The 19760-nt window shown below is 35.3% G+C and overlaps 1 protein-coding gene across 1 annotated transcript in view; it reads left to right on the forward strand.

Moving 5' to 3' along the window:
* The window catches only part of CWC27 (CWC27 spliceosome associated cyclophilin), a 233780-nt gene that overhangs the window by 160115 nt on the left and 53905 nt on the right, over positions 1 to 19760 (forward strand). Inside the window, exons 12-13 of the mRNA XM_082651635.1 lie at positions 4524 to 4633; positions 9269 to 9372. Of these exons, the coding sequence (XP_082507761.1) occupies positions 4524 to 4633; positions 9269 to 9372 (214 nt within the window). The remainder of the gene's footprint in view (positions 1 to 4523; positions 4634 to 9268; positions 9373 to 19760) is intronic.

Genomic DNA, 19760 nt, shown 5'->3' on the forward strand with positions numbered 1-19760 from the left:
GTATGTATAAAATTTGATTAAAACATACTTTGTAGCTTCCAGAAAGTATCATGAGATACAAAGTATGATGAGATGTCAGTAGCTTTGGTATTTTTCTATATCCACTAAAGTCTGTCCCTTTTGTTTTCAAATGTTGTTTACTATTATCACTAGTAAACAACATTTACTTTTATTTATATAAAAGTTTTTATTATGGGAATTTTTCAAAAATTTCCTTGAAATAGTAGATCTAGATCTATTTAAAATCATTTATAAGTAGCTTTATTAACAGTTTCTGACACATAATAATCACTTACTAAACTTTTTTTTTAAATGAATGAATGTGCAGCTACTTGAAGCTTTTAGCTCCTTGAGCTCTGGTACTGAGACAGTAGAGGGTATAAGCCCTTTTACCTATAAAATGAGATTTGTAATAGATGGATACCATTGGTTCATTAGCTAAGTAACCAATAATTGAGTAGTCATCACTTCTTTCTGCTCAGAACAAAAAGGTTTTGTAATGAAGAGATTCAAGTGGAGCAAAGATTATGTTTCTGACTAGTTCTTAGGGAAGAGTTAGAGACATTCTTTATAACACGCAGGGGGAAAAGTGCAGTATTGAACCTTTAGTCTTACTACAGATTGTCACCAAAACTAGGAGTCAGAACATAAGTTTTAGCCCAAGTTCTGCTGCTAATCCACATGCGACACTAGCTAAGTTCTAGTGCTCTAGCAAACTGATGCTCTAGTAGTAAATTGATGGTTACAGTGTTGTTGGACATTCTTGTCACCAAACCCTTTTATATATATTTCCTAATATTATCTCAGAGGTCACTAAGATATTAAATTTTTTTTATTCTAACACTATAACATAGGTAAGCTTTAACTCCTCTCTAGGTGGCTAATATTCTACCCAAGAATCAGCAACATAATACTTACAATCAATGGCTTGATCTCTTAACTATTTTTACATATATTATGTTTATTTTACTCTTTAGATTACTTTCTAGAATGAAAAGCCTGCATCATGTATGCTTTAGATATCATTCATAGCACTTCCTAGAGTGTCAGGCATGTGGGCAACACTTACTAAATTTTATTTTCGGAACTGAAGTTTTAATTGAAGACAGTAGGGCACAGTATGGGATTTTAGTATCATAGAGACCTGGGTTCAAGTTCCAGCTTTAGTATATTCTAATTGTGGTCTTATCCTGTTTCCTAATTTGTCAGATAGGCTTATAGATACTTTCTTCATGGATAGTTAAAGAATCTTAGCATGGTACCTAACATATAGTAGGTTTTTACTAAATGTTCTTTTTTCTCCCATTCTTCATTCCTATTTATTTAGCATATATTTTATAGAAATTTCAGTTAATAACAAATAGTTGTCATACTGTATCATTATTTATGAATTATCATCCAGCATATATTGAGATTTTTAAGAAAAGCAGAAGTAGAGCACTCTGTACTTAAACTGATTTTTTTCAAACTCCTTTTATATTTTATTAGCTAGTTTTATGTGACTAAAATCATCCAGTCACTTATTCAATTTTTGTTTATCCAGGGGCATTCAAGTACATGAGAAATGAATGTGCTACTTCCTGTTCTGGCAACATGGACTGAGTTAAGACAGAACTTTCTCCTTCTACAAATATATAGAAATTCTGGATAAAATATGATCCAGCCCAATTTAAATACTTAGCTAAGCTTGAAAGAGACAGAGAGGGGGCTGGCAGGGTGAGGGAAAGTGAAAGGGGGCGGGGAGAGAGAAGGTAAGAAAGAAAAGAAAATTCCTACGTACCAGAAACAAAGGTGAGGCATAACCAGAGCATTAAGTGGGCACGTTGACACTACAGTTGCCCAGGGGGATATTGGAACCAGACGTAGGCTCTGATAGCTAGAAGCTGAGGTTTTAATCTCACACTTGGACAGAGATATAGTCTTGGATCAAAAGAGGAAGGAACTGGGGCTTCCCTGGTGGCGCAGTGGTTCAGAGTCCACCTGCCGACGCAGGGGACATGGGTTCGTGCCCCGGTCTGGGAAGATCCCACATGCTGCGGAGCGGCTGGGCCCGTGAGCCATGGCCGCTGAGCCTGCGCATCCGGAGCCTGTGCTCCGCAACGGGAGAGGCCACAACAGTGAGAGGCCCGCGTACCACCAAAAAAAAAAAAGAGGAAGGAACTAAAAAAACTGTCCACCTGGTCAGGAAGGCCACAAAGAAGCATGTCATTTTTCAGAGCTATATGTGGGAGGAAAAAAAAAGTCTATCATAAAAAATATCAAAACTCTAAAACTCTACAAGGCACAGCTATAAAGTCTGAATGTACACTGCCTATATGGTACAGGAATCCTAAGCCAGGAAATTAACTTGGGGAAAAAATGGCTGTGCACTAATGGAGCCCCTTAATTTCCTGGTAGAAACAAATGCAAAAGCTCTCTGTAGGGCTCTTACATAATCCTGGGTGCCAAGGATTCCTATGGAGCATGACGAAGATGTAGCTCTAGCTGTAGGTACACACACAGTCAAAAATTAGAAAACACATGGGGAAATAACCACTCTGGGGAGAGAGTCAGAAGACATAATAGAAGGATCTCCAAGAATAATCTGAAAGATAAAACATAACAAGTGTCTAGAATTTTAAGCTATGATTATTAAAATCAATGACTCAGTTTATATCTTAAAAACTGATTAGATACAGCTAAACAGAGAATTAGTTAACTGAAATACAGAGCTAAGGAAATTACTCAGAGTATAGTATTAAGAAATAAAAACATGAAAAATAAATGTGCTGTGAACATTTGATCACACTATAAACAGAAGTAGTTTATACTGATGTGATATACTCAGTTAGGAAATAGAAGAGTTGACCATATTTTTCACACAGTTGAGTTTGTGCAGCAGATACCATTGCATTTGACTCTGTGTACCATGTAGAAGTGTTTGGGTTATAGTTTCCATGCAGTCCAGATGGAACCTTAGCAGGCTTAATCTTGGTATCACAGATGTATATAATGAAAGGTCAGCTGATTTCACAGCTATTCTCAAGCTGTTTGCCTATTCATTTTGGCTAGAAATAAAAATAGGAGGAGAGGAAAAACATCCTAAAGCCAGACAATTAAAAATCTCAGAAGACTAAGAACTAGAGAAACCATTGTGAAATGATTACCACAGTCTAGCTAATTAACATATCCATCACCTTACAAAGTTACAGTTTGTGTGTGTGTGTGTGTGTGTGTGTGTGTGTGTGTGTGTGTGTGTCTGTGTGGTGATCAACTTTCTTAGCAAATTTTAATTATACAATACAGTATTATTAACTGTAGTTACCATGCTGTACATTAGATCTCCAGAACTTTTCTATCCCACATAATTGAATCTTTGTACCCTTTGACCAACATCAAAATCATATTAGGTAAACATAAAAAGACTACTTGTTTCTTAGTTCACACATTTTTTTTAACTAGACAATCTCTTGAACAAAATGGCTGATTATTAATATATTACTCATTAATTATTTTCCTCAAACTAGGTAACAAAGAGGCAAGCCACAAACCAAGGCTTGAATAGAAAGATTACTGGTATTCTTGATGTCAACGGGCTCATCTTGGTTTGCCAGCCAAAGATGAGAAGAGATAGGTTTTTGTGTTTTTTTTCCTTAAGTCACAAATTTTCATTAATATATATAAATGTAACATAATGTAAAATGTTAGTACTTTTTTTTTTTTTTTGAGGCAAACCTGTATTCCGTGAACCCAGATGTTAGCTAATCTTTGTTTGTATGGAATTACTGCAGGATCAAATCCATACATTTTTTTTTTCTAATTTCTAATTTAGTAAAAATTATTTCTATCTGCTCTAGGTAACTGTCCTGATTTTTTGTTAGATATATTTATATTTTATGATGCCATTAAATTGAAATTGTTTGTTGTTGTTATTATTTTAACTGGGGAGCAAAAGTGGCAGGTAATTGGAAAATCAACCAATATTGAAAGATTATATCTTATAAGGCAAGAGAATAATGTAAAATGGTATTGCTGAATTTTAGGAATACCTTACTTATTTTAAAAGTGAGATAGACAGGGGGAAGGGTTAGGAGGAGGGATAGTTAGGGAGTTTGGGGTTGACATGTACACACTGCTATATTTAAAATGGATAAGCAACAAGGACCTACTGTATAGCAGAACTCTGGTCAATATTATATAACAACCTAAATGAGAAAAGAATTTGAAAAAGAATAGATACATGTATATGTATAACTGAGTCACTTTGCTGTACACCTAAAACTAACACAACATTGTTAATTAACTATACTCCAATATAAAATAAAAAATAAAAAAAAATTAACTGAAGAAAAAAAGTGAGATAGGTGATTTTATAGTCAAATAAATACAGTTGAGAACAACTACAATAGTACAGTATATAATAAAGATGTTTATAAAATTGGTTGATAAATTAACATCAATCACTTTCTAATCTAAATAATCATTGTGGAGCTTCCATAGAGCCTTTTTACTATTTATCCTAAGACTATTCTATTATTCCTCAGAGGAAGAGGCTGCTCCAGATGGTGCTGTTGCAGAATACAGACGAGAAAAGCAAAAGTATGAAGCTTTGAGGAAGCAGCAGGCAAAGAAAGGAACTTCCCGTGAAGACCAGGTAACTTCACAAACCAAAATCCATACGCAGTTCATTGCCTTTTAATTGTCTTCAAGTGTTAATGGAGCCTAATTTGATTATACACAAGGGGAAACATCACCTCTTAAAAATGGAAAAGGATATATTAATATAGGGGTGAAGTGACAAGGACCTTGGCCACTTAAGCAAAGACCCAGATGATAGAGTTCTTTCCTGACATAAAGGCATAAAGCCTAAAACTTTCAGGTTTCAACCTTGTACTCCCTTATTAAACACAGGAAGGAACGTAGTAAAACCACATATTACCAGATACTCCGGTAGAACCTTTGACTAAGTGAATATTATGCGATGGGGTGATTATAAATGATGAAGGTATCTCTTCTGGATCAGCATCTCACCTGCTGCCTAGGCAGCTCCACTTGAAATGGTACAGTGCCTGTAAATAAGGCACTTTGTCCACTAGTTGACTTCTACCATAAATAATACCACAAAAGTCTGCTTACTGAAAGTCATTCCTGTATCTTTAAGTAGTAATGTAAGAGGATTGTCAGAAATCAAGAATTAAAAAAAGACAGGAAGCGAGCTCATCAATTTGGGAGTCAACACCATGCAGCACTTGGCACTTGATAAAATGAATCTCTTCAGCAGCTCTTTATGTTGAAAAGCTAGGGGGCAGACCAAAATTATTTATATTCGGTGCTGCCATATATACATGAGAACGTGCCATTTTAGGCATATAAATAAAAATAGGCAAAATAAAAGTAAATTTAAAAGCCCAAGCCTGTTTGAATAAATTAATCTAATCAGGAACTATATTATAAATGACACCTAATTACTGGTAAGGAAGATCATGCATCAGTGCCCAGTGTGAAAATAGTCATAGGGAAAATTCAACAAGAATTCAGGTATAGGAAATTGTAATTACAGAGAACTAACATGTGCAGTTTTCAAAAGAAATGGCACATCAAATGAAATTAAGAAAAAGTACTTTATTAACTTGTTTTCATGGAGTCACAAAAGTCCTCTGAATGTACTACCAAAAGATGTGAAGGATCACTCTTATTCTTGCATTCCTCTTTCTTCCCTCCTAGTAAATAATTATTAAGAATCTACCATGTCCTAATCACTGTATTTGGTGGTAAACGAGGTAGAAACATCCCTGTCTTCTCTGAGCTATCAGGAAAAAGAGGCAGTTAAGTAATACTAATAAAAGGGGTGAACATTATGACAGGTTAGATACAGGAAACTATGTCAATGTATAACAGTAGGACCTAACATGGCATAAGAATCTGGGAAGGCCTCCCTGAGAAAATGATTTGTCAGCTGAGCTTTGAGGGTTGGATAGGACATAACATGGCTAGACTAAAGGGACAGTATATGAGGAGTCTTTGACCTCTTTTGCAAAGAACTAAAAGATGTTAAGTATGACTGGAACTTAGACTAAGAAAAAGAAAGAGATGAGGCTGGAGAGGTAAGCAGGAGCCAGTTCACACAAGATATTTTTGAGCCATATTATGGAGTTGAGATTTACCCTAAGAGCAATGGGGAGCCATCGAAGGAAGGAGGTGATATGACCTCATTTGCACTATGGGAAGATCCCTCCCACCTGGCTGCAGTATGGAGAGTAGACTGGACCCGGGGCAGGACTGGCAGCACAGAGGCCATTTGAGAGACTCTTCTATGTAGATATGCATGCACAAGGTGTGCCAGGGCAGGCCCCTTCAGCACAGCTTCTTCATGCCGGGAAGGCTTGCTCTGTGCTGAAGAGCATGCTGTTAATGGTTGGCCCTTCATTCCTTCAGCAAAAGCCAGAAGACTAATTCCCCTGGAGATGCCAAACAGAAATGCCTCCATGCAGATCCTATCTTCTTCAACCTATATTGGGCCCCATTTTTTTTTGTGGTGTTAGCTTTTCTGCCTAGTGTCCTTTCTTGCCTTTCAAATGCAACTAGAGAAAGTCCAATCTTGAATATAGGAGAAATTAAGAAAGGCTGAGAGGATGTTTTTCGTTTGTCATAGTCCCAGTCCTCCTTCTTTGAGCAAATACCAATAGCACGTTAATTGGCTCTAAAAACAGACTGCCTCGCCACTTTCAACTCAAAAGAATAAAATCCAGGTCTAGCGCAGTTTTCTAGGAAGTTTTAAAATTTCATTCCACTAAGAGGTCTCCTTTGTTTTCATTTTTCTTTATGCCCTCAGAATAGATGTTTCCAAGTATGTGAAAATCCACCATCAAAAATTGATGGAGTTTGCTTTTAAGTGATAGATAGATAGATAGATAGATAGATAGATAGATAGATAGATAGATATAGAGATAGGCATGTAGAGGTATATATTTATATAATATATAGATATATACACACACAGAAACACTTAAGAAGCCTTGAAGGATATATACCAAATGTCTACAATGGTTACTTATTCTTAGTGGTGGGATAATAAATATTTTTGTTTTGCTTCTCTTTGTTTTCTAATATTTCTACAATAATCACTTTTCTTATTATAAAGCAAATACAATAAAAGTTTGTAGGTGAAAGGCTTTTTTTTTTTCATTTTAACATCTTTATTGGAGTATAATTGCTTTACAATGATATGTTAGTTTCAGCTTCACAACAAAATGAATCAGTTATATATATACATATGTTCCCATATCTCTTCCCGCTTGCGTCTCCCTCCCTCCCACCCTCCCTATCCCACCCCTCCAGGCGGTCACAAAGCACCGAGCTGATCTCCCTGTGCTATGCAGCTGCTTCCCACTAGCTATCTACCTTACGTTTGGTAGTGTATATATGTCCATGCCTCTCTCGGTGAAAGGCTTTTTTAATGAATAATGTTTTAAAACAAAGGATGTTTTCTTTATCTGTTAACATTGTTTGAAGAGCTTAGTCCTATAATTGCTACTCTAGAAACAGATAAAATATCTAAACCCTAACATGCTAGCAGCCCTCAGAATGCCTATGAAGATATTCTATAGAATTTATAGTTTTTCCTTAAAACTCGTCATTTAGCAACTATGGTAATGTATATATTTTCCACTGTTGTCCATGTGGGCATTAAATTTTGCAGAAACATATAAGGCACTTTTCACTATCATTTTTTGGCAATAACTGCCTTTGTTTCTTGCAGATATTTTTTTTTCTTTTTTTTTTTTTTTTTTGCAGATATTTTGACGTCACCTGTCTTTATTGAGCTTAGGTTCTAGACCACCAAAACCTACTTAATTTTTTCACGAACCATGGTCTTAATGATATTTTAGATAAATTCTGGAGCCTCCAAGTTGCTGTGATTCTTTATTATATTTGTTATTCACATATTGAACTATCACACACATTTTTCCTTAGGAAATGTAATTACAGTTGGCCCTTGAGCAACACAGCTTTGAACTTTGTGGGTCCACTTATATGTGAATTTCTTTCAGTAAATACGTACTACAGTTCTAGACCAACTGCAGTTGGTTGCATAACCACCAGTGTTGAGGGAGAGCTGGCTGTGAAGTTATGAGTGGATTTTCAACCGCCCAGAGGGTTGGTGCCCCTAACACTCATGCTGTTTAAGGGTCAACTGTATTTTAGTACTGAATTCAATGTACCAGCATCTTAATTAGAAACTTGAGTTTTTCAGACAAGGTAGTACTTTATCCCATTTCACAGTTATGTACTTTTTAAAACTACAGAATAAAAAAACATTTCTCTAATTTCTGATTCTCTGCTCAAATTCTGAAGCAAACTGTTAAGGTATAGCCAGGGGACAATGTGATTAAAATTTCAGGCACCTGCTGTTTCCTCTTACCTACAAATGGCATTGGAGCCAAAAATAAAAATATCAGAGAAATAGTCCCTTTTTTACAAAAACACACTCAACATGATATTTATATCCTACTTCTTTCACTTAACAATAGCATATAATATTTCATGTGTATAATTTTAATAATAGTGTAATCACATATTCACTGCTTTTTACCAAATTTATCTAGCTCCTTATTAATAGACATTTAACATGTTTCCATTTTTCACTTGTATGAATATTGCTGCAGTGCACATCTTTTGCATAAGCCATTTTCAGTGTTTCAGATTATTTTTCTACATGTATTCCCAGTATTGGAATTATTGAATCAAAGGGAATGATCATTTTAAAGTTTCTGATATGTATAAAAAACTTTCCAAAGATGTCACTCCAATTTACACACCTTCCAACAATTAACATGTTCATTCATTTCACCTTCCCCAGCATTGACATTTTTATATTTTTGGAAATTTGTTCAATACTATTTGTTTTTGGTGTTTTGGTTTTGATTTCACACGTCTTAGTGAAGTACCTCCCTATCTTGTGGACACTAAAAACTTAGCTATTAGTAAGCATGCATTTTAAAGTTTAAACGTCTTCTACATAAACAAACTTATTTTCCCCAAATCAGAAAATAGTCACATATCCCTGAGGGAAAATGTCAGTGCAAGTGCAAATGGGGCAATGTCAAGGTTTGTGAATATCAATCACTGTTGCAGCTGGAAGGCAGTTTTGTTATTTTTCCTTCAAAATGAAAAAAATTAAGTGTTTTACATCCTGGAAGGATATTTTCTTTTCTACCAAATTTAAGGGTCTCTTCTGAAATTATATTTATCCTTATCAGGAAACTTAGCAGTCTAATTGTTATTTCAGACCCTTGCGCTGCTGAACCAGTTTAAATCTAAACTCACTCAAGCAATTGCTGAAACTCCTGAAAATGACATTTCTGAAACAGAAGTAGAAGATGATGAAGGATGGTAAGGCCTTTGATTTCTTTATATTACCATGAACAAACAAGCTCAAAGCAGAGACACTATTAGGATATTTCTACTGTATCATCCCTTTTTTTTGTCAGACTTTACCTTCCATTATACCCTCATCATTATAGGACCTCGGCACCGTTTTACTTCATTGCAGTTCAGTAAGCATTTATTTAGTGCTTGGTGTATTCCCAGTATTGTGCTAGCCAGTAGAAAATACACAGGAAATATATGACCCTATCCTTGCCCTAAATAACTTTCTAATATTGTGGAAAAGATAAGACTCACATTAAACAGCTAGAAAACAGCCTTAAAAGATTCTGAGTCATTAACTTTTTACACTTTCCCACAAACATTTTAGAACTCATTAGTCCATTTCATAATCCTACCAAGTTCCTCTTCAAATTATGACCTATAGGATCCTAGCAATACATGCATAGTTAACTTATTTTTATCTTTGGATATTTTTCAGCTTTTATTTAAGACACTGATAAGAAATAAAGGGATTAATGACTTGTATGTGTCCTGTGCTTAGCACTTTATCCTATACTGGCAAAAAGGAAAAAAAAGGAGTAAGCACTGTGCTTTTCTCTTCTCACACTCCTCTGCCCTCCAGCTGACTCCACATGTAGTATATTAGGCCTCCCTGCACCTAACTGCCTCCACGCCCGCACTACACCCTGGCTCAGGCACATTGCTGTGAGCAAGCCAGTGGGTCACCCCCCACACATGACTCACCCTCTGGAGCCTCTGAACTGTCACATGTGCCATTACCCCAACCCAGAATCATAGCCTCACTCCTCTCTGCCAAACAGCATCTCTCCCCTATTTCAAAACACTGTTCAACACTCCCATCCTCCAGGAAACCAGTCAGCAAGATTTGTTGAGCACTCACAGATCTAGAGGGTGGAGGAAAGAGGGCTGGAACACATATTAAAAAAGACATAAAAACACTTATTAAGAAAACATTTAAGCAAGTAAGGCTCTGCAACTATATATAACTTTAATCAAAAGGGCCGGGTGATGATGATTTGAATGGGATGAATCCTACCTACCATACGATCCTGGAAATACTTGTATATTTCTCGATATGTGATTTCTGTATGGTCTGGGTTATGATGCCAATTTTTGTAAAACCCTTGGTCTCTTTTAATAGGTTTCTATTACTTACGTGTATTTGTTTATACTTAAATTCAAAGTCTCTTAAGGCAGAAGCTGGCTCCTCCCATAGTTCTTTGCCAAAGGTGAAGGCTCAGTGAGTGTTGAATGACCCATAGAGATAAATGCACTTGCACAGAAAAACTTTGTTTTTTTATATGACTGGACAGGTTTAGTTTTATTTTGGATTCTTTGAATGTCTCAAAATATCTTTCAAATGTTTTGGGTTCAGCCACTACACACAAAAAAATGTTTTGCCAAGTCCTCTTCCCCTTATTTTTGAATCCATATGCATTTTTTAAGGAAATATGATCCATGTGTTTCTGATTCATTTACACTTAACTCATCAAGATGGTGTTTTGTAAGAGCAGTTTGATGCCCAATAAGTTTTTTTAACCTTCTTTTAAGCCATTTAAGTCCTTTTTTATTGAACAGGAAAGTCACCAACAAATTTAAACCCAGAAGTTTCATTTGAAACTCATAACCCACAGGATTCAAATTTACTTTCAACTTGGCAAGACCATTTACCTTCCCAAGGTTCTTCCTAGTCCCTTGGTTCTGTGTCCTCTCAGTTTGAATTCCTCATTAGCATCAGATATCAATTAGTGTTTTGAAAGTGTCATTCTTGTTTTTGATGTGATTTCACAATACAATCAGTGTTCTAACATCCTCATTAGAGAGTTAAACAAATGGGGAAACTTCACCAGATTGGGGGAGAAAAGACCACTGGTCAATGACATTGGCTAGTTCTCCATCTGGGGAATAAAAATAAGTGGTAAAGGAAGGGGAAATAGGGTAAAGGAACCATTACCAGGGGTTCCTTTCTGCTTGCAATTGCAGTCACCTAACCAGAAAGTCAGAACTCTACACTATGTACCTACATACTTTCTGTATATTTTTTTAATCTAACATCTAATTAAAGTACCTTTAGTATTCTTACAGAATACATGGGGGCACTTATATACAGCCTTTTGGTTGCATTGTAGAATACTGAAATTTTGTAACCTGATAAGCAACAGCATCACTTCTGTTCATAAATAAACCAGTTCAGCTTTATCAAGTCCCTGGTGATTTAGATCATCTCTCATAAAGTATACTCCACTCGGAAAAGAAGTCTTGTATTCAAAATGATTTATAGCAAATATTATGACTTCATGGCATGTGCATGTGTGTTATGCATAAATTACATGGTTCCCAGACTATTTTGTAGGTCACGCTTGCCGCTTTTCTAAGAAGTGAAAGTCAGCCAGTGCTGTACTACACCGTCAGGGTCTGTTATCTGAGGTAAAATGATTGCTTCTAAGACATTTTTATGTGTCCACATGAGTGACCACACATTGAGGGATCATTTTCATTTTCTGTCAAGATAGAAACCATTACCAATTTGTTATGTTTTCTTTTACTTGGCAAACTGTTCTATTCACATTTTTGGCTGAGCTGCTGTATTGGCATAGTATACAACAGACATTTGGGTACCATTCAGCAGCATTCTACTTTTTAAGCAAAAAAAAAAAAAAAAAGTGGGGGGGGAGAGACAGAAAAGAAATACGATTCTATTGTAAACACTGTATATGGTGTTTGATAATTATTCCCAGATTTCACTGTCTAACAAGGCATTTAAGGAAGTGTTATTAGTAGATCTAAGCTGAAATGCATGATAGAAATTTTTCACTCAAAATTATTATCATTCTTCCTTTGTTGGGATATATACTGCCAATATTTGATAGTGGTAGTGACGGGCACCAGATTCTAGTATAGCAGCTAAAGGAGACTCTTTGCCACTACATTCCTTCATCCCACAGCATCACACACTCTTATAGCTATAGAAACCTTCTTCAAACATGGATTTTATAAAACCAATTAGATACATAGCAGGAGTTATCAGCCAAAGGATTCATATGACCATGTGGATGAAGTCCATATGCCATTTTGGGTTTGGTTAGATAAAGCTTGGTTAGCTCCCAAAAAAAGTTTTGAGAGCTGTCTGACAGGGCAGTAGAGAGACTTATAAAAAAGAAAGCCACCTGCTCCTTACACAACAAAATTGGCATTCTAAGGGGAGGGAAAAAATTAAATCTATGAGAGTAGACTGCAGTCTTGTGAACATTAACTATTCACTACTATGTTCCATTGAAAATTCTTTCCAGATTGTTAACATAAAACTTCACAACAAACATACAAGATAAAATAATAAACAATATAAATGTCTATCTGCCTTCCTCCCTTTTCCTCTCTCTCCCCCTCACCACTTTCCCTTAGTACATACAGTATTCAGTAATATAAGAATAGGAAAACACTAACAATTGCATGGTTGCCTCAAGTAAATATTTTAATTTTTTTATTATATAAAGAAAAGATATTCACTGTAGAAAAACCAGAGTATAGATCCCGCAAAAGAAGTAAATTAAATCACCTGTGATCCCAAACTCAACAATAAATACTATTAATTTATACACACATATATATATATGTGTGTGTGTATATATATACCCTTCACATACTTTTATGCATATTTTAAGCAGAAATGAGATCACATAATACTACAGTTTTATAACTTGGTTTTTTTCCCTCAGCAATATATAGTGAGTACTTTTCCTTGCCATACGTAATTTTATGATATACTGTTTGAATTCTGTACTGTGACCATATAGTATTCCATTATATGCTGAACCATGGTTTACTTGATCAGCGCCATGTTGTCAGATATTTAGGCTCTTTCCTAAATGTTTTTATTATTATACACAGCACTGTAATGAACATCCTTATATCTATGTCATTGCTGCTTTTCTCAGGACAAATTTCTAAAACTGGAATTGCCTAGTCAGTGGGTATGCATGTTAGGCTCTGCTAAATATTTTCAAATGGCCCTACCAAAATGTCATTCCAATTTATACTCCCAAGTAAATATCATTTTTATGACTTGCTTTTAGGGCTGTTAGAATCATAAGAATTAATTAAGGTACTTTGCAGCATTTGAGAATAACATTTTAGAAGAAGTGCTTTGCCCTTGTAAACTTTTAAAAAATACACAGTCTGGTTTGCTTCTGTTTTTAATATAGCTGGTACAAATTCCAATGTAACTCCGCAAGATCATCAGCTCTAAGTATTCTTGTTCTTGGTGCTAAAAAAGGCTCCAGGATAATCCTATGGGTTAGAACTTTATGATCTAGATTTTTTTTTCAGTTTTATTACTACACCTTGGCTTGCATTAAAAATCAGTCTTGTCTATCAGCCAGACAGTTTGTTTCTGCTAAAGACTGGAGTTCTGAGAACCAAGTTAGCATAGCATGGAAGCAACAAGTACCAGTTGTCTTGAGTATCCAAAACAGTGAAAAACAGTGAAAACTTAATAATGCCGATGTTAAAAAAAAAAAGAGATTATAAACTGTTAGACCCATTTAGACCTCGTTGTAAGATACCATTAAAGGATGTAGCCTCATTTCATTGTTAATATTGGCAAAGCTTTAAACACCTTTTATATGTAATACTATAGTGACAGATGTAATACATATTGTATATGATTTGGTCATGTATTGAGTGAAAGGTGCTGTGACAACAAATCAATATTTTAATTATAGTCCCCACTTCATTCAAGCAGGACATTGCCAGGCATGGGTAACAAGCTGGTGTAGACAAACACAAATACAGCTCTAAGGAGACTGTGAGACTGATGAAAGCCCAGGTTAGCCAAGTGAGAGAACTTTACCCTTTAGTGTAGGTGGGACAGCAGGTCTCAAACTGTTGGTCTCTGGACCACTTTTATACTCTTAAAAATTACTGAGGACCCCAAAGAGCTTTTGTTATGTGAAATATATTTATTGATATTTACCTTATTAGAAATTAATACTAAGAAATTTTAAATCACTTCAAAATAACAATAATGAACCTATTACATGTTAACATAAATAACATATTTTTATGAAGAATAATTACATTTTCAAAGCAGAAAATATAGTGAGAAGAGTGGTATTGATTTACTTTTTTTCATATCTCTAATGTCTAGCATAACAGGAGCAGCTGGATTCTCATATCTGCTTCTGCATTTCACTCTGTTTTGATCTCATATTTACATTATGTGTTCTCTGAAATTTTTCACTGTACATTCATGAGAGGATGAGAATAATGAGGGCAAATAATGTCTTAGTATTCATACAAAAATAATTTTGACATTGCAGGCACAGTGATCCCCAGTACTTTGAGAACTGCTGGGTTATAGCATATCTAGTCACTGTGTGTGTCATAATGGTCCTTATTTATCAGAGGTTATGACCCAATCTGTAGGTCCTGGGAAGCTTCATTCCAGATCCTGGTTTGTGATCCTTGTTCTCAAGTGATACCAAAGTAGTGCTTTCTGAATTAAATGTGCCCAGCACCATTGGCCTAGACCTGTTACAGCACAATTCTTACCACTTCCACAGCAACCCCTTACTGGCCCTCAACTGCTTTGGAATGGTCTGTGGCATGCCAGTTTGATTTTATTGTTCTTGTTTGTTTTTCCCCAGCTCAATTACATTGAGATATTAATATATAACATTGTTTAAGGAGTACAGTATAATGATTTGATACACAAATATATTGTGAAATGTGTACCACAGTAAGGTTAGTTAACACATCCTTCACCTCACATAATTACCATTTTGTTGCTGTACCCCCCAGAACTTATCCATCTTATAACTGAAAATTTAAACCCTTTGACCAGAATCTCATTTCCTCCACCCCCTAACCCCTGACAACCACCATTCTACTCTTTGTTTCCATGATTTCAGTGTTTTGGGATTCCACATATAAGTGGGATCATAAACTATTTGTCTTTCTCTATCTAGTTTATTTCATTACTTAGCATAATGCCCTCAAGGTTTTTCTTCTATAAGGTTGGCCATAAGATCTTATGGAAAAACCTGAACGAACTTTTTGGCCAACCTAATATTTTATGCCTGAATAATATTTCATTGCATATATATGTATGTGTGTGTGTGTGTGTATATATATATATATATATATCACATTTTCTTTCTCCATTTATTTGTCGATGGACACTTAGGTTGTTTTCATGTCTTGGCTATAGTGAATAATGCTACAATGAACATGGTAGTGCAGCTATCTCTTTAAGACAGTGATTTTGTTTCCTTCAGATATATACATAGAAGTGGGATTGATGGATCATATGGTAATTCTATTTTTAATTTCTTGAGGAACCTCCATACTATTTCCACAGTGCTGTACCAAATTACATTCCCACCAACAGTACATAATGGTTCCCTTTTCTCCACATCCTCACCAGCATTTGTTACTGCTTCTCTTTTTGACAGTAGCCATTCTAACCGGTATAGGGTGTTATATCATTGTGGTTTTGATTTGTATTCCCTTCTGATTAGTGATGCTGAGCATTTTTTCATGTACTTGTTGACCATTTGTATGTCTTCTTTGGAGAAATGTCTATTCAGATCCTCTGCCCATTTTTCAGTAAGATTGGTTTTAATTGCTTTTGAATTATGTAAGTTCCTTATATATTTTGGATATTAACCCCTTATCAGTATATAGTTTGCTAATATATTCTCCTTTTCATTTTGTTGATTTCTTTTTCCCACGGGGAAGGTGTTTAGTTTTAAATGTAGTCCTACTTCTTAACATTTGCTTTTGTTGCTGTGCTTTTGATGTCATATCCGAAAAGTGTTTGCCATGACCAATGTCAAGGAGCTTTTTTCTTATGTTTTCTTCTAGGAGTTTTACTGTTTCAGGTCTTATGTTTAAATCCTTAATCATTTCGAGTTAATTTTTGTGAATGGTATTATATGAATTAAGGGTCCAATTTCATTCTTTTGCATGTGAATATCCAGTTTTCCCAGAACCATTTGTTGAAGAAACTGTCCTTACCCCATTGGGTATTACTGGTTCCCTTGTCAAATATTGGGTTGGCCATAAAAGTTCATTTGGGTTTTTCTGTAAGATGTTACAGAAAAACCTGAACGAACTGTTATGGCCAACCCAATATTAGTTAACCATATATGCATGGGTTTATTTCTGGGTTCTTGATTCTGTTTCACTGGTCTGTGTGTCTGTTTTTATGCCAGTACCATACTGTTTTGATTAGTATAGATTTGTATTAGAGTTTGAAATCAGGAAATGTGATACCTTCAGCTTTATTCTTGTTTCTCAGAATTGCTTTGGCTGTTCTGAGTCTTTTGTGGTTCCATACAAATTTTAGGGGGGTTTTTTTCCTGCAAAAAAATACATGCCATTGGAATTTTGATTGAAATTGTATTGAATCTATAGAAGACCTTCGATGGTATAGACATTTTAAAAATATTAACTCTTCTGATCCATGAGATATCTTTCCATTTATTTGTGTCTTCTTCAATTTCCTTCATCAGTGTCTTACAGTTTTTGGTGTATAGATCTTTTACTTCCTTGGTTAAATTTATCCCTAAGCATTCTTTTTTTATGCCACTGAAAATGGGATTTTTAAAATTTCTTTTTCAGATAGTTCATTGTTACTTTACAGAAATGTTTTGATTTTGTACATTGATTTCATATCATGAAATTTTATGAAATTCATTTATTAGTTCCTATGGCTTTTGGTTGGAGTCTTTAGAATTTTCTATGTATAAGATCATGTCATCAGCAGACAGAGAAAATTTTACTTCCTCCTTTCCAATTTGGATACCTTATTTTTTTTTCCTTAATTGTTTGGGCTAGGACTTCCAGTATGGTGTTGAATAGTTGTGGTAATAGTGGGCACTCATGTCTTGTTACCAGTCTTAGAAGGAAAGCTTTCAACCTTTCAGCACTGAGTATGATGTTTGCTGTAGGGTTTGCAATATATGGCCTTTATCTTGTTAAGTAATGTTCCTTCTATAACCGATGTATTAAGAGTGTTTATCATGAAAGGATGTTGAATTTTATCAAATGCTTTTCCTGTGTCTATTGCAATCATGCTTTAATTTTTTGTCTTTCATTCTATTAATGTGGTATATAACATTTATTGGTTTGCATATGTTGAACCATCCATACATCTCAGGGATAAATCACACTTGATCGTGGTGTGTGATGCTTTTAATGTGCTGTTGAATTCAGTTAGCTAGTAATTTGTTGAGAATTTTGCATCCATACTCATCAGAACTATTGGCCAATAGTTTTAATTTCTTGTAGTGTCCTTATCTGACTTTGGCATCAAAGTAATTCTGGCCTCATAAAATGAGGCTGGAAGTGTTGCCTCCCCTTCAATTTTTTGGAACAGTTTGAGAATAATCGATTCTTCTTTAAATGTATGGTAGAATTTGCCCATGAAGCCATCTGGTCCTGAGCTTTTCTTTGTTGGGAGGTTTGTGATTACTGATTCAGTCTTTTTACTTGTTATTGATCTGTTCAGATTTTCTATTTCTTCATGATTCACACAGTAGTCTCATGCTCCATTGTATTTCTGTGGCATCAGTTGTAGTGTTTCCACTTTCATTTCTAATTTTATTTGAGTCCTCTCTCTCTTTTTCTTGGTAAGTCTGGCTAAAGGGTTATCAATTTTATTTTTCAAAAAAACCACCTCTTAGATATGTTGATCTTTTCTATTATTCTTTCCTCTATTTCATTTATTTCTGCTCTGATCTTTATCTCCTTTTATCTGCTAACTTTGGCTTAGTTTGTTCTTCTTTTTCTAGTCCCTTGAGGTGTAAAGTTACGTTGTTTATTTGAGATCTTTTTTTGTTTAACGTATGCATTTATCACTATAAATGTTCCTCTTAGTACTACTTTTGCTACATACCATAAGTTTTGCAATGTTGTGTTTCCATTTTTATTTGTTTCAAGATATATTTTGATTTTCTTTTTGATTTCAACTTTGACCGATTTGTTATTCAGGAGTATGTAGTTTAATTTTCCACTTATTTGTGAATTTTCCACTTTTCTTCCTCGTCATTGATTTATAGTTTCATACCATTGTGGTTGGGAAAGACACTTGGTATGATTTCACTGTTTCTAAATTTGCTAAGACTTGTTTTGTGACCTAATGTATGATCTAACCTAGAGGATGTTCTGTGTCCACTGGAGAAGATTGTGTATTTTGCTGCTGTTGGATGGAATATTCTGTATACGTCTGTTAAGTCTTTTTTTTTTTTTTTAACATCTTTATTGGAGTATAATTGCTTTACAATGGTATGTTAGTTTCAGCTTCACAACAAAATGAATCAGTTATATATATACATATATTCCCATATCTCTTCCCGCTTGCGTCTCCCTCCCTCCCACCCTCCCTATCCCACCCCTCCAGGCGGTCACAAAGCACCGAGCTGATCTCCCTGTGCTATGCGGCTGCTTCCCACTAGCTATCTACCTTACGTTTGGTAGTGTATATATGTCCATGCCTCTTTATCGCTTTGTCACCGTTTACCCTTCCCCCTCCCCATAGCCTCAAGTCCATTCTCTAGTAAGTCTGTGTCTTTATTCCTGTTTCACCCCTAGGTTTTTCATGACATGTTTTTTTTCTAAATTCCATATATATGTGTTAGCATACGGTATTTGTCTCTCTCTTTCTGACTTACTTCACTCTGTATGACAGACTCTAGGTCTATCCACCTCATTACAAATAGCTTAATTTCGTCTCTTTTTATGGCTGAGTAATATTCCATTGTATATATGTGCCACATCTTCTTTATCCATTCATCCGATGATGGACACTTAGGTTGTTTCCATCTCTGGGCTATTGTAAATAGAGCTGCAATGAACATTTTGGTACATGACTCTTTTTGGATTATGGTTTTCTCAGGGTATATGCCCAGTAGTGGGATTGCTGGGTCATATGGTAGTTCTGTTTGTAGCTTTTTAAGGAACCTCCATACTGTTCTCCACAGTGGCTGTATCAATTTACATTCCCACCAACAGTGTAAGAGGGTTCCCTTTTCTCCACACCCTCTCCAGCATTTATTGTTTCTAGATTTTTTGATGATGGCCATTCTGACTGGTGTGAGATGATATCTCATTGTAGTTTTGATTTGCATTTCTCTCATGATTAGTGATGTTGAGCATTCTTTCATGTGTTTGTTGGCACTCTGTATGTCTTCTTTGGAGAAATGTCTATTTAGGTCTTCTGCCCATTTTTGGATTGGGTTGTTTGTTTTTTTGTTATTAAGCTGCATGAGCTGCTTATAAATTTTGGAGATGAATCCTTTGTCGGTTGCTTCATTTGCAAATATTTTCTCCCATTCTGAGGGTTGTTTTTTCGTCTTGTTTATGGTTTC

This window comes from Grampus griseus, assembly GCF_964374135.1.
Source record: "Grampus griseus genome assembly, chromosome: 3".
Taxonomy (NCBI): domain Eukaryota; kingdom Metazoa; phylum Chordata; class Mammalia; order Artiodactyla; family Delphinidae; genus Grampus; species Grampus griseus.